This window comes from Mus musculus, chromosome 13, assembly GCF_000001635.26.
Source record: "Mus musculus strain C57BL/6J chromosome 13, GRCm38.p6 C57BL/6J".
Taxonomy (NCBI): Eukaryota; Metazoa; Chordata; class Mammalia; order Rodentia; family Muridae; genus Mus; species Mus musculus.
The window spans coordinates 50,228,433-50,251,074 of NC_000079.6; the positions used below are offsets into that span (position 1 = coordinate 50,228,433).

The 22,642-nt window shown below is 44.3% G+C and overlaps 1 protein-coding gene and 1 pseudogene across 3 annotated transcripts; both read right to left on the reverse strand.

The window, feature by feature from the left end:
- Positions 1-6,678: 6,678 nt before the first annotated feature.
- Positions 6,679-10,324, reverse strand: Gm29769 (annotated as a pseudogene).
- An 18-nt stretch (positions 10,325-10,342) lies between these two features.
- Gm906 (predicted gene 906) lies at positions 10,343-21,927 on the reverse strand. 3 transcript variants are annotated; one of them, XM_006516934.3, is made up of 5 exons: positions 21,647-21,927; positions 20,365-20,416; positions 19,778-19,838; positions 16,876-19,557; positions 10,343-10,416 (listed from the first exon to the last, which is right to left on the reverse strand). In XM_006516934.3, the coding sequence occupies exons 1-5, from the start codon at positions 21,830-21,832 to the stop codon at positions 10,365-10,367; spliced, it is 3,033 nt and encodes a 1,010-aa protein (XP_006516997.1). In that variant the 5' UTR covers positions 21,833-21,927; the 3' UTR covers positions 10,343-10,364. The 3 variants fall into 3 exon arrangements, with proteins under 3 accessions (XP_006516997.1, NP_001028610.1, XP_006516998.1); XM_006516935.4 differs by lacking the exon at positions 10,343-10,416 and having other exon boundaries at positions 17,166-17,249; positions 17,951-19,557; NM_001033438.2 differs by lacking the exon at positions 10,343-10,416 and having other exon boundaries at positions 16,749-19,557; positions 21,647-21,876.
- Positions 21,928-22,642: the final 715 nt, after the last annotated feature.

Below are 22,642 nucleotides of genomic sequence, written 5' to 3' on the forward strand. Positions count from 1 at the left end.
TCATATTCCCTGCAAGCCCGAGTTTATTGTAACTATCATGGGAAGAGGACAGGCCTTAACTTGCCTGTCCATCATCTTCATGAGCAGAGGCCTGGGAAGTCCAGCTGGGAGGCTGCAGTGGAGCCAGGTTGTCAGCCATGCTTGAAGTGTACTAGAGTAGGGATCACCATGCCTCTGGTCACCCTCATCTCATGTCTTCTGGACCTGAAAGCTGGCATATCTCTGTGTCAACCTCAGCTCTCAGCCCTGGGTTGGCAGGGTCCCACTGTCGTATGCTTGGCATGAGCATCAGTGCTCTGGAAGATGCTGCCCTTTGTTCCTCTGCCATATTTATCAAAAGCAACCAGGTTCAGGGAAGGGGAAGCACTCACCCAGGCTCTCTTAAATTCCAGGTCTGTATCTAGCCTCCTGTAGCAGACTCATCTCCCTCCTGACTTCTTCATCTAAAGGTGTGTCTGTGGATTCGAATGCAGTCTTCCGTGCTGGTGATGCCAGGTGTGCCAGAGATTTGCTTGCCAAGGGACCAGGAGGCTCTGCTCTTACATGTTGCAAAATACTACTCTACAACAGCATCCAGGTGCTATTGCTTCCAGGTTCATGTCTCCTGATGAATCCCAGGCTTTTGCATACAAGCAAAGAATTCATATTTCTCTCAACAATTAACTAAAGAGGAGTAAAGGAAGAACCAGGTTCCTAGTAATCCCCACTTCTCAACATAGACACATTTGACACCTATTCTCTGCTATGAACGAAGGCAGGCTGACACTGATGGTCTGGAGATCCCACACTCAGAGCCCCAGGCTATGAGTCAGGCCTGTTAGAGACTCTTTCCTCAGAGTCCACAGACCAGGAGGTGCCTGGGAAGGAATTTTATCTAAGTATCTTTCTGGGTACCTAAAAACCAGGGCAAGGCTTTTGAAAACAGACTTTGATTACCTTGTGTGATCCCAGGTTTATATGTAGATATAAGAAAATCCTGAGGACATAGTGACAGGTCCTGCTGCACTGGTTAGTACATACACATTAAGTGTATTGTGTTCCCTGGCCTGAGGGTCAGACAGAAAGTTATGCCAGCCTGAAGGGAGTTCCAGATGCCTCCCACATAGGAACAAAATGTTTATTGCTCCTGACTGAGAAGTGCCATTGCATCTTGGAATCTTGAATTATGCAGTGTGCGTGTGTGAATGTGCATGTGGTTTTGTGTGTGTGTGTGTGTGTGTGTGTGTGTGTGTGTAAAACACTTTAGCTCTTTCACAGCATTATCTCAGGGGACAGTGTGTCTGACATTTTCAATTACCCGGGTGGTGAGGATTTCTGGAGAGCTTTGTTCTGTTCAGTATTTTGGTTTCTGTCCTTTTTTGGTGGGGGAGAGGCTCTAGGGTTGTTCTCAATGGAGGAACAGGCATTGTTTGCCCTGAGGTTCATGTACACTGTCCTTTATGTTCTGTGAACCCACGTGGTGATGGAACAACCTCCCAAAGAAGTGGGCTGAAAGGAGCTACCAAGGAGAGGAAAAAAGATGAGCCTCCACACCAGGTTTGCTAGTGAGGTGGGTCCCTCACCATGCCTTCTCATCTTGTCTGAATCACCTAGGTTGGGTCCTAGGCACTGAGTCTCTCTCCCCACTGTTTGGCTAATGGAAGCCTTGGGGCTGCAAGAGTCTGGATTCTGAAGCTCCCAGGACCCTGTGCAGCACTCCCTGGACAGTCTGTAGTGACTAAGACACCCAGACCCCAGGCCAGCACATGTCCTATGGAACACCCTAGAGAAGCAGAACTCTCCCCTCTTTCATGTCCTCTTATTTCCAGGCTCCGCCAAATGTGCACATTCTGCATAGGAGAGAAAACACAGCACAATTGTCTTTAGGGACTTGGCTTGTCACATGGAGCAGTATCTGTACTTCCACCTACTTTCTGGAAAAGGGCAAAACGACATTCTTAAGGCTACACCTTTTTTTTTGGTCTTGAATATACTTCACATGTTTTTAATTTAAGGATCTGTGTATTTAAGACTCATCCCATATTCATGAATGAAGTGATCTTGATCATGAATATGTGTTTTAAAATGTGTGTTGAACTATCGTGAAGTATCAAAGCAGTCTTGTTAGGTTTTCACATTTTTACATGGAAAATTTGACATAATATTTGGTTATTGTAGATTTAATTGCACATGTGTGTCTGCACACATGTGAAAATCAGAGGACAAATTGTGAGGCCATATCTCTCAATCCACCATGTGGGCTTGAGAAATAAAACTTGGGTCATCAGGTCTGGTGGTAACGAACTCTATCCATTGAAGTACCACTGCCTATTTTCAGTTTATCTGATTTTGGTTACATGGTAACATTGGCTTTCCGGGACACATTGGGAAGTGTTCCTTCCCTTCCATTTTATGGAATTATTTTAGGAACTTTGGTGTTCTTTAAACACCTGGGAGTTTTCATCAAGAATATTTGTAGTCTTGGGCACTTTGTTGATTTGTATTTATTAATATTTCTTCATTGCCTTTTACTGATCTATTCAGGCATTTTATATGTAATTGGAAATTTATCCATTTCTACCTCCTTCACAATGGATTGTGTCATAGGTTTGCTCTATCTATTCTATCGATTCTTAGATCTGTTCTAATAGTTCTTAAAGCCTTATTGTATATGCTCCAGTATTTCTTCCAAGTATCTATAGTTTTATTCTCTATCATCTCATTTTAGTTGTGGTAATTCTTCCTCAGTTTCACATGATTTTCCAAGGACCATGCATTTTTTCATTGTTCATTTTGGTCTGTTTGGTTAGGTTCTGCTACTGCTTTAGGGTGTTTTGTTTTGTTCTGTTTTGGTTTTGCTGATATTTTTCTATGACCCTGAAGTGCACCATGGAACCATCTCAATTCCCTCTCACTTTTCCATGTGTGAAATGAGAGCAGTAAATCTTGTTTCCTGACCTGTTTCTCTTGTGTGAAATATCATGGTTTTCATCTCAGTGTTTTGTCAGCTGGTGTTAGGATGGAAATAGTCAAGCAACATTCAGGCAAATATACAGAGCAGGCAACAGTGAAGCTAACATGTAGACCAGGTCCTCCAAAAGTGTGCCCCTTTCAGATCATGTCATCTTCATGACCTTCTGTGTCTCCTTTCCTGAGCTGTACCATCTCAACAAGGAGGTGTGGGCCTTTTTCAGAATCCAGGAAAGGAATAAGAAAAATGACTCAGTCAACCTGACTGAGATAGGCATCCAAATATAATGAAGCTGTTCCACATAATCCAAACCAGAAACCATGTCTTTATGGTGCTGGAACAGGCTGCTGAGGGAGATCTGGTGAACCACACTGAGAAGGAAGGTTGTGTACAGTTGGAACAGTCATAGCACTTCCTCGCACAGATGATGTGTTCTGTTCAGTAACCAATGAGAACAGCATTGCACACAGCAGCATCACATTGTGTGAATTTGCCCTGGGTAATAAGTGTCCTGCGGAGAGAAGTTCAAGTACTGTGATGGGATAGTGTGGTATGGTGAGGCCAGATTACCAGCATATTATGTGTGGCAGGGAAGAGCTTGCCAGCTGGAACTGATCATAGCACTCTGTTGGCAGGTGCAGTTGCATGTGGTATGCAACAGGGCCTAATAACCCAGAGACTTATATATGTATTGAGTATGCACCTCCCTCCCTGTTAACACCCTATAGATATTTGCTAGCTCAAGACATGTAGGACACTCAATAGATTTCTAGATAAAAGTCCCCCCTTGACAGCATCTCTTCAACTGTGGCATGTATAATGCCATGTAACAGAACCTGCTAGACAACCCCCTGATGACAGTGTCACCTGAAATGCAGGGATAGGTTTAGTGTCCTGCTGGACATTCCTCCTCTTGTAATGACACACATTTCATGGCAGAGTAAGGTCCTGCTGGACACCTCCTACCCTGACATATTAAAAGAAGTAAAAGTTTACCAGATTAGGTCAATAGCATTTCTTCCCCTGGGGAGACTTAATATCTACCCTCCTTCCTCAGCTCCCAGTGACACAGGCAGACATGATCCACTCTGGGAACCAATGAGTGTATAGGGTTCACTTAAAGAGCTTAGGTTGGTGGTTACCCACAGAGGTGTGGGTGTTTCTTCCTGCAAAACTGCACCAGAAAAGTTAGTACCCAGTGAGTGTGATGTCTTCTACATACATCTATGTAAGTTGGAGATCCCCTCCCCTAGTCTTCTCTGGGATATACACTTCAGACCCTCTGCAAGGCCATGTGCAACTAGGGAGGAGTTGCATACAACATGAATGGGTGGCAGTAAGGACTTCCTTCCTGATTTGCAGATTCACCTCTTGTATTTGTACACCAATCTGTTAGAAGGAAATAAAGGAAAGGAACACACACACACACACACACACACACACACACACACACACACACCACACAATACATATACACAAATACACCTATCACAGAAATATACACTACACATAGATGACAGAGCACATAGAAGTTCTTCTCTATTTCTATGTACAAGGGTTTCACTGTAATGCTTTTGACCCAGTTTCGTCCAAAGCCCATATCACACCAGAGTATGGAGTTTCAGTGTGAAGTAGGCTGGAAGTGGATAGCACATGTCCATCCCAACAGCAGATCTTATAGGAAAATTGCAGAGAGGAAAGCTCTGAGAAGTGAGCAAAATAGCTGGTTAGCTGTTCAATATGCAGCAGTCAGTTTTTCTATATAGCAGAGAGAACTCTTAGTTAATGTCATTTGACCGGGTGTAATAGTACATCTGTTTTTACTTTCCAAAGCATTGTTTGTTTTGTTTTGTTTGTAAGTTTTTCATACAATATTTTATTCATATTCTTTCACTTCCTACTCCTTTTCCCAGAATTCTCCCTCACTACACATTTACTTATATATATTTTTTTAAGGAACACAAAACAAATCCACATAAATTATAGTGGTCTAGTGGCCATAATTCTAAAACATAACTTGCATTTAGAAAAATTATATAATGCAAGTTGTAAACCTTAGAAAGGTTTGCAATATTATGAAAAGGTACATTTAATAGTTCTAAACTTAGAACTAGCATGAGTCAGGAGTAGTGGCACATGCCTTTAATCCCAGAACTTGGGATGTAGAGGCTGGCAGATTTCTGAGTTCGAGGCCAGCCTGGCCTACAAAGTGAGTTCCAGGACAACTAAAAAAAAAAAAAAAGTTCTAAACTTAAAATATTAGCATCATGTTCATCTTTAAAAAGAATCAATTTTGGTGCTGGAGAGATGGCTCAGTGGTTAAGAGCACTGACTTCTCTTCCAAAGGTCCTGAGTTAAAATCCCTGCAACCATGTGGGGGCTTACAACCCTCCATGACAAGATCTGATGCCCTCTTCTGGAGTGTCTGAAGACAGCTACAGTATACTTACATATAGAAAAAGAAATCTTTGAAAAAAATCAGTTTTGTAGTGATACTGGTTATTGTAAGTGATACACACTATAATGTAATGAAAACGAGAATTCATATTAAATGATTCAAAATAATCATGATAAAATTTAAGTTTTTTTCCCCTTAGAATTTGACATCTATGCAAAAATAAAGGGGAAAATGAAATCCTTTTGAGGAATGAACTAGTTAGAGTCATTTCTTACAATATTAGGACATATGGGACTGGAGAGTTGGCTCAGTTGTTAAAGGCACATGCTGCCTTGGACAGGACTAAGGTTCAATTACCTGCACTCACATGGTGGTACACAGCCACCTGTAACTCAATTTCCAGGGGAAAGTTCTTTGAATAGGATAATTTCCTGCAAAGATATACAACCAATGAAGGGCTCACAGCCAAATATATGCTCTTCTAAACTGCAGAGAAAGACTGCTAGTAAATTGGGAGAGTGCTCAAGGCTCAGCATATGTAATAATCACAAATATAAACAGTCCCTTAACATACTAAAAGTTTCTAACCCCACTGGCTAATACTAGTTACTGAAGTTAGTGGACTTGGGAAAACAGGCTTTAAAGGACCAGAGACTAAGCCCAGCCATGTGCCAGAGGAAGCCCCTGTACTCCTGAGCTGGAGCCCAAGGAGTACACAAGCTGTTACTACCAACATGCATGGAGGAACCTTCCCCTGCTCCATCACTGTAGGACAGAAACAGCTCTGCTCAAAAGCAGGAATGTGAACCAGGGATCACTTCCTTTCTGGGCAGGAGCCATGAGCACAGAAGGATGAGCTCGAGAAAGAAAAGATTCTTTGTAGGAAAAACACAAGTTTATTACCAGGAGGCACAGGGGAAACGATGACTGGGCAGATGGGACATCTTTTAGAACCTCCTGGTGTGTGGAGGCATGGGTGGCCTGAGCCACCTGCTCCTTGACCTATTCTGGTCTACTGGGTGTCAGAGGTTCTCTGGCCAGCAACACCTGAGTGCCACTGGATTCCAGTTCTCCTTGATCTTGACTGGATGGTTTTCTTTGGAACTTATAGGGCAGCCAACACCCATTCCTTTCATTGTACTTTGATGTGGGTCAAAGGCTTTATGGGTAAAACCAGGCTCCTCTTTGTCTCCAATTTCTGTGTATCTGAAGGAACGGTGTTGCCAGTCAGGACTTCTAGGTGGACAGTGCCCCAATCCAAACTTGATCCTAATTTTGCCAGGTGTACAGGCTCTCTGGAAAGCAAGGCCTGGCTTGTGCTTGTCTCCAGTTACCCTGTACCTACATGGATTTTCATTCCTCTTGGTTTAGGTAACAGCTTAATACCCATTTCTTTCTTCACTTGCTTTGGATGTTGTTCACAGGCTCTCTGGGCATCAACTCCTGAGTGCACTTTTTCTCCACTTCTCCTATATGTAAATGGACGGTTGTCCTCCTCTGGGCTGGCATTGCCACAGCTCATCCTGCTTGTTGCTCTGCTATGGTGTGTGTCACACAGACCCTCAGAGGTCTGGGATGAGGCACCCAGCTTGGATCTCAGTGATTCCACTTTACACCACCCTTTTACCTTTGACTGTTCCCCTTCAGTGTTCTTAAGATCTGGAACAGAATATTCGCAAGGCATGTAATTTCACCTAGCATATGGTAGATGGACTCTTTTGTTGGTACAACCTTCTGTGTCTGCTCAGTAGCTGGTGGGGAGCTAGAATGCTTTAGAATATCCTGCTGTCCCTTGCATTTTGTGCTAAGGTTTCCACATTGAAAAGCATTACTTAGGATGTTCTTCCAAGAGGGCTTATAAGTAGCCTCTCCCTTTTGTGGTATCCAAGTCTTGGCTGTATCCTTGAGCTCGGTGGAGCTCGGGATGGAACATCGTACTCTCACATGCCTTTCTCCCTGACGTATGCCTGTGAACTTAGAGTGCTCTGCCTCTCTTCATGAAGGTAAATCCCGTTGAGATCCAACACTTATTTGATCCTTTGGAACACTGATGTCTTTAGTTTCTACCCTTTCCTGTCTCTTCATGAAGACATCACATAAGACCTGGGATGTCTTGGTGTTTTGGCAACTAGCTTGGAAGCTGGGCAGAGAGTCCTGTCAGGGTAGGCTGATCTTGGCAGTGTGGACTCTACTGGGGCCAACTGGATGTTGACTCAAAGGTCAGGCTCTTGACAGCTGGTTTGAACTCAAAATATTCTGACTTGAGTCCTGCGAGTGTTGTGAGATAGGTATATGTAGATGGGTGGGAATGTGGTGCCCCCTAAAGACCCAAAGACCCTGAGACTGGCACTTGTGACTGTCACTGGATCCCAGACTTACTCTCCATGCATGAGGTGGCTCTTCTTTCACCTCCACTGTAGTTTGTTTGGCTGCTGAAGGTCGGACCCTTTCTCCAGGGCCTTCCATTGTCTTACACCGAGCGTGATTTCCTGAGTCCACCTCCTGAAAGCTCTCCTGTGTTGCATGCTTGGCCATTTTGGGATTGGTACTTGGCTTCAGACTGCCTTTTCTGATGCCTCACATAGTCCTGATCTGTTGGGGATTTGCTGCCTGGAAGTAGGAAGCAGGTCTCTGAACACTCAGGTATCTCAGCAATGGATCTAGATTGAACTTTGTAACCCGATGGCTGGAATCAGGTGGAGGGGCTCTTTGGGTCTCTTGAGCCTCTGTAGTTGAGTGTATAAACTCAGCTCTCTCTACCCCCACAGCTGATCCAGTTTTCATCCTTGTCCCTCCTGGATCCTGGTGATGCGACTTTTCCAGGACCCTGGCAGCCTTGGAATCACAGATGCTTGAGGAGGGATACTAAACCTGGAGGAGGTTTGAGGCTGGAACTGCAGGTGGAGTCAGATCCCTTGCCACAAGCATCTGCAGATTGGGTCTCCCATGTTTCAGTGGAAGCTCTGTGATGTGTGATGCTGGCTTCTTTCGGTCTTTGCCTCAAGCAGGGAATAGTGCTCAGCCGGTTTTATGTAGGGCAACTTTTCTGTCCTCAGTGCAGGTTTCCTGGGTCTCAGCTCCTTCCCAGGGCTGCTGCTTGCAGTGCCAGGCCTTTTGTGCCCCCACACCAAGGTCCTTCTTGATGGTGTTATGCACATCAGATTTTGCTATGTCCTTCTTTAAGAGCAGCCCTGTAGGCACAGACCCCTTCCATTTGCTGCACTTGTAGGGTTTGGCATTGAAGATGGAGGGCTGGGCAGGCGGGGAGAGTTGAGGCCTGTTCTTGCAATAATGAATAGTGTTTTCTGGGAAATTTCCCTGAACCTGGGTTGGTTTCATGAAGTGGAGGAATCTGAATATGGTTCCTTGTTGTTTTTCCATATTTGTTGCATTTTGGTTATTCTCTGGCTCCTTGTGGTGCTGAATGCTCTGGCCATGCTCAGGTTGGATGGTGGCTGGCCAGATAGCTTTAGAATATAAGATGCCCCTGGGCAAGTTCTCAGTGGGCTTTCTAATAGCTTTGATTTTTTAAAAAATATTTTTTATTACATATTTTCCTCAATTATATTTCCAATGCTATCCCAAAAGTTCCCCATAACCTCCCCCAGACTTCCCTACCCACCCATTCACATTTTTTTGGCCCTGGCGTTCCCCTGTACTGGGGCATATACAGTTTGCGTGTCCAATGGGCCTCTCTTTCCAGTGATGGCTGACTAGGCCATCTTTTGATACATATGCAGCTAGAGTCAAGAGCTCTGGGGTATTGGTTAGTTCATAATGTTGTTCCACCTATAGGGTTGCAGATCCCATTACCTCCTTGGGTACTTTCTCTAGCTCCTCCATTGGGAGCCCTGTTTTTGCTCTTCATAAGATTCGGTGTCTTTTGAATATGTCCATGTTTCCCTGGCAGGCTGCCAGCTGGTAGGCCTGCCTGTAACCTTTTCTCACTGGTAGCACATGACACTACATAGGCCCTACATTTGAAACAAGGAGGTGTTTGTTTTGGGGTAAATCTTGGGAGGATTTTGTTTTCTTGGACTTGTTTCTCACCTACCAACTTTTGTGTCACAAGTTGATGAGGTAATGGCTGATCCTGGGGATGCTGTGGAAGTCCTTTAGCCTGGGATGGAGCTTGGTCAGGGCCACAGGCATCTATAAACCTCACAGATTTATGTTTTCCCAAGGAAGGGCTTCTGAGCTCATGGTCAGTAGTCACAACTGGTTGAGAGATAAAAGAAAATTTACCCCAGAAAAATCAACTAAGATTGATTTGTATAAAATCCTCCAGGACCCTGAGGTAAGACAACAGCTGAGGGAGAGGAAGATGATCCATTTTCTGTCTGAAGTTCCAAAAGGATTGTGGTGTGAAGCCCAGGTAAAGTTGCTTGTTGGGACTGCCAAACATAGGAGGCAAATGCATCAGCCCCATGCAGAGGATCAAGAGGCCCATCTGCTTGTGTAAATATGGCACCTCCATCGCCTACATATCCTATGCCCCTTAGTCTCACATACAACTAAGATGCCTTCGAAACCTACCCTGCATAGCATATCCAGAATGAAGATGCCCAGAGCCTGAGCCCACATTCTGGTATGAAAATTCCATACGACAAAGATGTCTTACATTTCCATAGGTTGTGGTGGTGTCTTGGTATCTTCTGCATTTTTTCCTCCATCTGTACAACCTGGAGATAGTTAAGTAGTATCAGGATGCGGAATGAGAACACACAGGAGTGAGGCATCCTCTTGTGACTCCGCATGCTAGGACTCTAATGCTCAAACACCATAGTGGAAGGACAGAGCACTGAACATAAGGAAGGAGAATGTAGGGGTCTCATCTCTCCATGTACACTTTTCTTGCCCCTACCTCAACCTTTATATTTCCACTTATAACATTGGAATGGCTACAGGATATGAAAAAGAATTGCAGTTGAGAGATTGAACCTACCTGCTGTCAGGTGAACTTGGGTTCCCCCCATCCAGGGTCACAGCATCACTCCAGTGCCTTGAAAAACACTCTCATGTGTAGCACCCATCCCAGGCCAACCACAGCTCCTTTCTATCCCAAAACCTGAGGATTCCATAATTCTTATTTCCTTTCCACAAGCCCCCACTTCTTTCTTGCATACCATGTCCTCTTCACTAATGAGCAAGGCAAACCAAACCTCAAGCTCCCACTGTCTGTGGGATAATATTAATGTTCCATCTAAACATTATTCGTCATTCCATATGATTCCTATAGGAAACATTATTTCACCCGTGTCTGCTTCAGCCAAACATTATTTTTGGAGTCTTTCAGGTGTCAACCAGAAAGTTACATTGTATGTTTGCCTCCTAGAAGATACCTACTTGAGTAGATCAGGTTCTTAGTTTTTGACAAAGTGAGCTTCTCAATAGAACTTGAGTTGTTTCTTTGGTATTGTCACTTTCACATTGTCTTCTATCTGCAGAACCCTGTCTGTTCATTCTGTGATCACAGATTGTCTCAACTCAGACACAAAACTTCCTTTTGTCACTTATTTATTTAGATTTGTTATTATTTAGTACAATCAAAACTAATGTACATTTTTGTCTTCAGATCCTGATCCACCAGGCTTCTGCACATTAGCAACGAGTTCATATTTCTCCTATCTGTTAAAGAAAACAACAGGCAGAACCAGGTCTCATAGTAATTCCCTCCCCCTCCACAGTGCACACAGTTGAGGCCTACTCTCTGCCCTCACAGAAGTCAGTCTGAGACCGTGATTGTCTGGAGGTCCCACACTTAGAGCACCTGCCTAAGTGCCAGGCCTGTTAGAGAGTCGTTCCTCAGAGCCCATAGGCAAAGAGATGCCTGGGAAGGAATTCTATTTATGGATCTTTCTGGATTCCTAAAATCTAGGGTCAAACCTATTGAAAAAAGACTTCGATTAACTTGTGTGATCATATTTTTATCAGCAAGTATCTGAAAATCCTGAAGACATAATGACAGTTCCTGCTGATGATGATATTGCATACACATTAACTGTGTGCCCAGAGCTAAGGGTCATGCAGAAATGTATACCAGCTTGAAGGGAGCTCCAGATGCATCCAACAATGGGAATGCTCCTCTGGTAACTATCATTGCATCTTGTGATCTTAAATTATGCAGTGTGTGTGTGTGTGTGTGTGTGTGTGTGTGTGTGTGTGTGAGAGAGAGAGAGAGAGAGAGAGAGAGAGAGAGAGTTTGTGTGTGTGTGTGTGTGTGTGTGTGTGTGTATGTGTGTGTGTGTGTGTGTGTAGCACTTTATGCTCTAGCCACGACTATTTCAGAGAACACTGTACCTGCCATATTTAATAACCCTGATGGTGAGGCTTTCTGGCCAGCTTTGTCCCATTAAGATTTTTGATTTTTGTTTTTTGTTCTCTGTTTTTGAGTTTCTCTTTAATTCTTACATCATGTTCTCACAAGCAGAAGTTGGCGATAAGAGACAGAGTGACACTTGCCAAAGATGGCAATGAGGGTTAGACCTGGAGCTGACACAAGATGCAAGTAAGGCAATAGAAGGGGAAGAAAACAATTGAGAAGAACCTCTAGGGGTACTGGGGCACGAGCAGAAGTCTTCTGTAAGGACAGCTTTGTTCCTCTCAAACACTGAACTGCACCAAGGAGGGAAGCCCCAGAACATAGTGTATGAAAATGGAGGGAAGCAACCTCTGTTATGAGATGGATTCTGGGCAGCTGGGGGTGTTTCTCAATGGAGGAACAGAGTTTGGTTGTCCTGAGGATCATGTGACAGTGTCCATTACATTTTGTAACCCAGGGGGAGATGAAAGGACCTCCCAGAGTGAAAGGAAGCTAAAAGGAGCTTCCACTGAGGACAGAAGATGAGCATCCACATCAGGCTTCCTAGTGAGGTGGGTCCTTCACCCTGCCTTCTCATCTTGTCTGAATCTCTTTGGTTGGGTCATAGGCACTGAGCCTCTCTTCCCACTGACTGGCTACTGTAGTCCTCGGGGCTGCAAGAGTTTGAGTTCTGAATGTGTATGTCTGCACACATGTGAAAGTCAGAGGACAAATTGTGGGGTCAGTTCTATCCTTCCACCATGTGGGCTTGACACAAAATTTTGGTCATCTGCTCTGGTGGTAAGCAACTCTACCCTCTGAAGCAGCTCTTTTCTGTTTGTCTGGTTTTGTTGACAGGGCAACAGTGGCTTTGTGTAACACACTGGGAAGTGTCCCTTCTCTTTTATTTTATGGGATTCTTATAGGATCATTGGTGTTCTTCAAAACATTTTATCCAGAGTATTTCTTGTCTTAGGAATTTGGTTAATTTGTATTTGTTTATTAATCTTTCAACTTCATGCCTGTTACTGAACATTTTATATGTATTTTAAAATTTGCCAATTTCTCTCTGATTCACAATAGATTTCTGTATAAGTTTCCTATATATATTCCATAGATTCTAAGATCTGTTCTAATGGATTTTAGAGCCTTGCTGTATCTGCAACAGTGTTTCCCCCAAGTGTCTCTAGTTTTACTCTGTATTTTCTCCTTTCCTTAGTTTTGGGAATGCCTCCTCCATTTCCTCCAAGGGTCATGTGTTTTGTTTTGTTATGTTTTGGGTTTTTTGCTTTATTCATTGTATGTTATGGGCTGTTTGGTAATGTTCAGCTCTCTCCTTCAGTGTGTTCTGTCAGCTACTGCTTTGGGGTTTGTTGCTGTTATTTTCTATGACCCTGATGCACACAGTGCTACCATCTTACCACGCTCTCACTTTTCCATGTGAGAACTGAGAGCAATAATCTTCCTCCCAGACCTGCTTATCTTGTGTGTAATATGTTTTTCATCTGAGTGTTTTGTCACCTGGTGTTAGAGAGGAAATTGTCAAGCAAGTTGCAGGCAAATGAAGAAGAGCAGGCAACAAGGAAGCTAACCTGGAGGCCAGGTCCTCCAAAAGTGTGAATTTTCAGATCATCTCCTCATCTTCAGGACACTTGGCAAAGGCAGCTTTCCAGAGCTGTGCCACCTCAATAAGGAGGTGTAGGTCACTTTCAGAATCCAGGAAAGGGATGAGAAAAATGACTCAGTCAACCTGACTGAGATTGACATCATTAAACTTCTGGACCATCCAAACATCATGAAACTGTTCCATATCACCCAAACCATAAAACACATCTTTATCGTGCTGGAATGTGCTGCTGAGGGAGGTCTGGGGAGCCACAATGAGAAGGCCAGCTGTCTACAGATGGAACAGGCTCAGCATTTCCTCAAACAGATGGTGTCTTCCGTTCACTAAGCCATGAGAACAGCATTGCATACAGCAACATCAAACTGTGAATTTGGCCTGGCCATCAAGTCACCTCTGGAGAGAAGTTCAAGTGTTGTGGTGGTGTAGTGTATGGTGATGCCAGATTCCCAACCTATTATGTGTGGCAGGGAGGGGCTCTCCAGCTGGAACTCTTCATAGCACTATATTGTCAGGTGCAATTGGACATGGTATTCAAGAAGTTCTGATAAACTACAGTCTTATATATGTGCAGAGCATGCATCTCCCACTCTGTTATCATCATATAGACATTGTTAGCTTAGAGACATTTGCAGCACCCAAAATATAGATGTCAAGATATTCCTGCCTTGACACCATCTCTTCTTCTTGGCCTATACAATGCCAGGTACCAGAACCTGCTAGACAACCCCCTGACATCAGTGTCACCTGAGATACAGAGATAGGTATCCTGTCCTGCTGGACATCCCACCTCCTGTCATTGACCCACATAATCTGCTAGATGAAGATGTTGCTGGACACCTCCCGCCCTGACATAAGAAAACAAGTAAAATCTTTCAGCTTTTTTCCACCATACTTTTATCTTAAGAAAAACAAAACAAATAGAAGCCATAAAATTTTAGTGGTCTAATGGATATTATTTACAAATATTTCTTGCATTTCAAAAAATATCTAACACAAGTAGGAAAACCTTGAAAGTTAAGTTTTACAAAATTATAAAATGGTACATTTAATAGTCCTAAGCTTAAAATAGTAATATCATCTTCATAGTTTAAAAGAATAGTTTAAGAATGATAATGGTGCCGGACAGTGGTGGCACATGCCTTTAATTGCAGCACTTGGGCGGCAGAGGCAGGCAGATTTCTGAGTCTACAGAGTGAGTTCAAGGACAGCCAGGGCTATACAGAGAAACCCTGACTCAAGAAACCAAAAAACAGAGAGAGAGGGAGAGAGAATGGTAATGGTTATTGTAAATGGCACATATATTTAAAGAAAATGAAAATTCAATATACTATTTTAAGATTCAACATATTGATAGATTTTAAGATTTTAAGTTTTTCCTCCTTGATTTTGACAACTATAAATAATAAAGGGTCAAAATAAACTTATTGTGAGGGATGTACTAGTTAAAATCTTGTGATAAAATGTGAGAACCTATGAGACTGGAGAGTTGGCTCAATATTCATATGGTGGCACTCAGCCATGTGTAGGTCAATTTCAAGTGGGAAAAACTTTGCATAGAATGATTTCCTGACAAGATATACAACCAATAAAGGGTTTACACCCAGAATATATGTTCCTATAAGTCTGTGAAGAGAAAGGCAGTTCAAAGAGTGGGAGAATAGCTCACTTGCATGAAATAAAAAGAAATATGAACAAGGACCAAACATACTAAAGTCCTTAACCCCATTGGCTGATACTACAGTTAACTGAAATGAGTGAGTTTGGGAAAGGAGGCCTGAAGGGGCCAAAAAATTAAGCAAAGTCCATGCCAGTGGAAACTCTGTACAGTTAAGCTGGAGCCTCAGAAGCACACAAGCTATTAATCTCAACATGCAGGGAAGAAGTGGGTTCCAGGACAGTCACAGCAGTTAAACAGGGGAATGTGCACATCTGTCAACTTTGGAATGAGTAGGGAAATCTGGGTACATTAAAACAATGTGAAACTACTTAATATTAATCATTCAGATACAGCTCTATAGAACAAGTGCTACAATGCTAACTAGAGGATGCCAGACAGAGAAGAGACACAGTATGATCGAGCCAGACTGCTAAGTTGAGCAGTACAAGCTCAGGGTATTAGGATTCTACTTAAATGTGAGGAGGAGGTCTCTAAAGTATGGTGACATCCTTGGCACGGGGGAGGTATGATGACAGAGGAGCACATGGGCTTTGAGGGGCTGACAGGACCCTGCATATTCACCCTGGGTGTTTGGGCATGTGTTTGGTTTATACTAATGAATTGACATCCCATGTTTTGCTATACTTATGTTATTTTACACTAAAAACAAATATATGAAAAAAGGCAAAAGAAAGAGTAGAGATGAGATATGGTGAAGTAGTAGGGGATCAAAAATGGATTGTTTCATTCAGGGCTTGGCAAGAGGGATGCAGAATTGAAAAAAAATATGGGAGAAAAGAGGCATGGTTAAACTTTGATAAACAATGTATGCAGTGCCTTTGTTCTCCTCAGAGATTGAAGGATTTGTAAGGTAGGAATGTAGATTTCTAATTTACCTGCATAGAAACCTTCCAGGAAACAATCTACAAGCTATCAGACATTGTCTACACCAGAGTGACACTGGTATAGCATCATGTGAGCTGCGTGTCCTCATATCAGCAAGGTGATGGCCTGGGCAGGATGGATCCAGGTCTCCAGGGAGGACACTGAGTGGACTCCATGGGATGTCTCTGGTTTCTCTGCAAGCTTTGCTGTGCTACTGGGCAGGCCTGTGCAACATGGCCCTCAGTAACCACCCATGGTCAAACACTGCAGGATCTACTCTGGATCCTGCTCTTGTCAGAGAGAAAGGCAGGCTGTGGGATCTACTCTGGACCCTGCTCTCATCAGAGAGGAAGGCAGACTATGGGCAGTCACTGCCCTATCACCCAGGCTTACATAAGTGTTGATAGGGGCTCAGGTGGCATCAGGTTGAGGAGGGTCTCTTGGGATAGGTATTCTCTGTGCCTGTCCTACTCATGCAGGTAGAGATTCTCCTATCTTGGAACTGGGGATGAAAATTCGTGATTGTTGTCTCTGCACATACATCATTCTGTACAGTGACAAATACATCAAGGTGGGACAGCGAAGAGAAAACATTGGGCCACAGACCTGGGTGGGTAGCTCAGACAGTTGGGTCATCCAGAAAATCATGTAGCCTTTTGTTGTCTCTGTTATGACAGAAAGATTAATACTAACTGCACAGTGATGGGACAGTATGAGGATGACACCTGTAAGTGACCGTGCCTTCCCATCTACTGTGTCTCTCCATAAAGTGCACAGAGGCAGACACAATGTTGACCTTCCTCTTCTCCATCACTGTAGGACAGAAACCACAGTGCTAAACGACAACAGCAGGAAGCAAGCAGCAGCTCCTGTCTGGGAAGGAGCCATGGGCAGGCAAGGAAGAGCTCCAGAAAGAAAGAGTTTCCTTGTAGGGAGAAAACCAAGTTTATTACTAGGACAATGGCTGGCAAGATGGGACATCTTCTAGAAGATCCTGGTGTGGGAAGGCATGGATGGCCTGAGCCACCTGCTCCTTAACCTATTCTGCAAGGTATACCTAGAGTCAGAGGCTTGCTGGGCAACAAGACCTGGCTCCTGCTTGGCTCCATTTCTCCTGTACTCACATGGAAGTTCTTTCCCCTTGGGCATGTGGAGCTGGTCAAAGCACATCCCTCTCATCTCTTGGTTCATATATGGGTCACAGGCTCTTTGGGCTTTAATCCCTGACTGCAATTTGTCTCCCATTCTTCTATATGTCAAAGAATAGTTATGCATCTCAGAGGTGGAATGGCCACAGCTCCGCCTGCTTGCTGGTCTGCTATAGTTTGTGTCATACAGACTCTCAGAAGAGTGGGATGTCAGCTGGGTTGTCAGTGATTCCACTTCACTCCCTTGTACCTCTGATGTGTCCCCTTCACTGTCCTCCAAGATCTGGAACAGAACATCCACAAGGGATTTCAGTGCAGCTATCATTCTGTAGATGACCATTTTAATGGTTAAGACTTTTGTCTGCTCAGCAGCTGGTGTGGGTTGATCAATCCTTAAAGAATCCCCTTGCTCACTGTATTTTTTGCTGAGGTTTCTTTCTAGTAAATTATTAAGTAAGGTGTTCTTCCGAGAGGTATTAGAAGTAGCCTCTCCTTTTTCTGCTATCCTAGACTTGGCTGTATCCTTGAGCTTTATGGAGCTCAGGATCGAAGGCCTTATTTCTTCAAGCCTTTCTGCCAGGCGTATGGCCCTAGATTTTATACTCTGGCTCTCTACATGGGGATGGACCCCATCATGATCACAAACTTTGATCTTATCAGCTAGGACCCTGTTCTCTTGAGTATCACTCCTCTGGTGTCTCCTCATGAGGACATCGCATAAGCCCTGGGAAGGCTTGGTGTTTTGGACTGTATTCTGGAAACTGGGCAGAGAGTCCTTTGAAGGCAAGTTGACATCAGCAGGGATGACTCTACTGGGGCCAACTGGATGGTGACTCACAGGCCAGGCTCTTGGCTGGTGGTTTGAACTAAAAATACTCTCACTTGAGTCCTGTGAGTGTTGGGAGGTAGGTATTTGTAGATGGGCTGGGAGTCTGTTGGCCCATAATGACCCAAAGTCCCTGGGTCTGATATCGATATGCTTACCAATGTGACTCTCACTGGATCCCAGACTCACTCTCCATGCATGAGGTGGCTCTTCTTTCACCTCCACTGTAGTTTGTTTGGCTCCTGAAGGTAGGACCCTTTGTCCAGGGCCTTCCATTGTCATACACCATGGGCGATGTCGTGAGTCCACCTCCTGAAAGTTCTTCTGTGGTGCATGCTTGGCCATTTTGAGATTGGTACTTGGCTTCAGACTGCCTTTTCCAGTGCCCCAGAGAGTCCTGATCTGTTGGGGATTTGCTGCCTGGAAGTAGCAAGCAGGTCTCTGAACACTCAGGTATCTTGGCAATGGATCTAGATGAGACTTTGTGGCCCCATGGCTGGCAGCAAATGGAGGGGCTCTGTGGGTCTCCTGAGCCTCTGGAAGTGAGTGTATAAACTCAGCTCTCTCTGGCCTCGCAACTGATGCACTTTTTATCCTTGTCCCTCCTGGATCCTGGTGATGCAATTTTTCCAGGACCCTGGCAGCCTTGGAATTGCAGATGGGCGAGGAGGGATACACAACCTGGGGGAGGTTTGAGGCTGGAACTCCAGGTGGGGTCAGATCCCTTGCCACAAGCATCTGCAGATATGGTCTCCTTTGTTTCACTGGAAGCTCTGTGAAATTTGATGCTGTCTTTGCCTCAGGCAGGGAATAGTGCCCAGCAGGTTTCATGGAGGACACCTTCTCTGTCCTCAGTGCAGGTTTCTTGGGTCTCACCTCCTTCCCAGGGCTGCTGCTTGCAGTGCCAGGCACCTTTTGTGCCCCCACACCAAGGTCCTTCTTGATGGTGTTATGCATATCAGACTTTGCTATGTCCTTCTTTAAGGGCAGCCCTGTAGGCACAGACCCCTTCCATTTACTACATTTGTAGGGTTTGGTGTTGAAGATGGAGGCCTGGGCAGGCTGGGAGAGTTGAGGCCTGTTCTTGCAATAATGAACAGTGTTTGCTGGGAAATGTTCCTGTACATGGGTCGGTTTCCTGTAGGGGAGGAATCTGAATGGGGTTCCTTGTTGTTCTTTGACTCTAGTTGTCTTTTCGTTATTCTCTGGCTCCTTATGGAGCTGGAGCCTCTGGCAATGCTCAGGATGGATGATGACTGGACTGATAGCTTTACAATGCAGGGTGTCCCAGCGCAAGTTGTCAGTGGGCTTGCTAATAGCTTTTTGATGTTTTCGCTCATCATAATCTTTGGTTTCTTTTGAATATGGTCCATGTTTCCCAGGCAGGCTTCCAGCTGGTAGGGATGCCTGTTTCCTTCTCTCAGTGGTGGGATGTGGCACCACATAGGTCCTACTTTTGAAACAAGGTGGTGTTTGTTTTCGGGTAGATTTTGTGAGGATTTTCTTTTCTTGGACTTGTTTCTCATCTACCAAGTTTGGTATCACACGGTGGTGAGGTAATGGCTGATGCTGGGAATGCTGTGGAAGTCCTTTAGCCTTGGATGGAGCTTTGTCAGGGCCACTGTCATCACTAAACCTCACAGATTTACATTTTCCCAAGGAAGGGCTTCTGAGCTCATGGACAGTAGCCACAACTGATTCAGAGTTAATAGAGTATGTACCCCAGAAAAATCGACTAAGATTTTTGTAACGTTGCTTGTTGGGGCTGCAAAAGACAGGAGGCAAAAGCATCAACCCCAATCAGAGGATCAAGAGGCCCATCCATCTGTGTAAATTTGGCACCTCCATCGCCTACATATCCTATGCCCCTTAGTCTCATATCCAACAAAGATGCCTTCCAATCCCACCCATATCCAGAATGAAGATGCCCTGACCCTGAGCCCACATCCTGGTATGAAAATCGATTAAAAACAAAGATTTCTTACATTTCCATAGGTTGTGATGGTGTCTTGGTCTCTTCTGCATTTTTTCCTCCATCTGTACAACCTAGAGATAGTTAGATAGGATCAGGATGAGGAATGAGAACACACAGGAGTGAGGCATCCTCTTGTGACTCCCCATGCTAGGACTCTAATGCTCAAGAACCATAGTGCAAGGATAGAGCACTGAAAGTGAGCAAGGGGAATGAAGGGGCCTCATCTCTCCATATACACTTTTCATTCCCCTACCTCAACCTTTATAATTCCAATTACAACATGGTAATGGCCCAGAATCTGAAAGAGAAATGCAGTTGAGAGATTGAAGCTACCTGCTGTCAGGTGAACCTGGGTCCTCCCCTCCCCACACCCCCCCCCACATCCAGGGTCACAGCATCACTCCAGTTCCTTAAACAACTCTCCCATGTGTAGCACCCATCCCAGGCCAACCACAGCTCCTTTCCATCCCAATACCTGGGGATTCCATAATTCTAATTTCATTTCCACATGCCCCCACTTCTTTCTTATATACCAGGTCCTCTTCACTAAACGCTAGGCCAGAGGGAATTTCTCTCCACAGGAAAGCAGAAGCCTACCTTTTCCAGTAGCTGTTTTCTTACTGGTCTTCTTCTGCCACCTCTTCACATCCTGCCAGTAATAAACAACACAAATGAGCTGGAGACATTTCTTCCTTTCTCTGGTAGACAAGCTTCCTGGTCTCTTTGTTACCCAAATACATGAAATCTGCATTTTCTAAGAAGTGTTCTCTCATCCATTCTCCACTCACTCATACTGTGTATAAACACATTTCCCTTGTCACCTTTTTGGAATAAACAGGAGAAGGCACTGTCTATGCCACAGTTACCACAGATGTCCTCAGTCAATGTTTCTCAGACAGGATCCTACCCAAGGCTGAGCTCTGCAGCTGCCTCTGGGCTGTCAGGTGATACCTGTTTCCTCAGAGCAGAGGAGACTCAAGCCCTGATCTGAGGCTCATGTTCTCATCACCTTTTTCATATCAGCTCAGCACAGACATAAGCAAGCACCTGAACAGAGGACAGATGATCTCCTCTGAGCTTCTCCTGTGTCCCCACCAACTCAGAAATGTATGTCCATGGAACCTCACTGATTCTTACTGGCCTCTCTGCCATCATGTACTGATGGTCGGTGAGCTTCATGCAGACACCTCAGGACCACTCTCCCATCTGCCCTGCCTGTCAAGCCCTTCAGAGTCTTTCTAGAGATTACCACTTACTGTCTGTAGCTAGACCTAATCTACTTTATATGTTCGTCTTTCTTCCAACCTTCTCCACCCTTTTCTTCACCCATTCTATCCCCTAACTGTTGTTAGGTGTGGGGAGAAAAGCATACAGGGGAAATGGAGAGTCGTTATTATAAGTGTACTGTCTGCTGATTGGGGGTGTTGAGTGCCTTGGGGATATTTCATCTTCACTGTTAATATATCTTATTTCGTTTTCTTCTGTCTTCTATGCACATAACTACTGATCAAAGCACAAACACAAGCAAGCGATATAAACCAAGATCAAAGGACAACCCACTATGTCTCCCAAGGAACTAGCATTTATGTATTCTCTGAAATATCTCCAGAATTCTGAAATTAACCAAAACAAACTATCATCTCCTAGCAAAATCATTCCCTGTCTTGAACATGAGGCAATTCATACTCAGCTGCTGTGAACATTTTTAAGCAGCCACATATCTCATACCTGAGACTAAAACAAAAGATTATATTCTTATGTTACTTTAAAAAAAAAATACCAAAATTGTCACTAAACCAGTGTTCCTAGAAAATCTGAAAGCAACAGCCATGAACAACAGACTGCTGCCCCATTGTGTATAAACCAAGGCTCTCCTCACCTGTGGTTTGCTCCATTCATTCTCAGATGCTGGTGACACTGGGTACTCCTTCAGGAAGGGGATAAGTAGGAAAAAGAGCCCAACTCCACACATAAAGCCAATGGTCATGTCCATTGCTATGTCCATGGAGCTGTTGCTCATCCATGAATCGATAATGCTATTCATCAGAGAGAGAAAATTCTCCATCTTCTGAATCGCAATGCAGCTCTCAGGCTACTGAGTCCTTGAGTGCAGTGTGAGATGTGTCAGGAGGGCTCATGGCACATCACACAGGTGTGGCCTCCTCATCACAAAGGGCTGCTGGCAGTAGAGAGGCTGCCACAGCCCCTCCCAAGCCTCCAGGACAAGGTCACCTCCTGTGTCCTTTTCCTGCTTCCTTTTTTCCAAATCCTGCTGCTGAGTCAGGCACAAATAGACCTCTGGCCACGTTTTGTTCCTTATCCCTGAGTATCAGTGCTCCTCTGTGTAGGCATTTGTTTTGTTCAGCCTACTTTAACAAGAGTTAAATTCCCTCTAGCCCACAAGCCACCAGATGAAGTGGGAAAGAAAGATTGTTAGGATATGGGGGAAGCAGACCTGTATAGAAATAGTTCTACTGGGCAATTACAAACTTAGTTGGTCTGAGTCCAGTTCCCTAGCAAACACCAAACAGGAATCAGTTCCTGCAGACCAGTCCACTGGGCAGACACCACACAAGAGTCAGCAAGGGCAGTTGAATGCAGACGAATCTGTGAGGCTGCCAATGAGGTCTGAGTCCAAGGAAGCAGCAAAATCCTCAGGAATCTCACTAGAAGTTCTTTGATGAGTTTCTCTGTAAGAGGACTCCATGGGTGAAGCTCAGCAATTGTAATGTGAACCAATACAAGCTTTACACCTGCTATGAGTAGCAAAATGGAGCTAGGCATACCAAACCTCAAGCTCCCACTTTCTTTAGGATCATATTAATGTTCCATCTAAACATTATTCGTCATTTCATATGTTTCCTATAAGAAACAT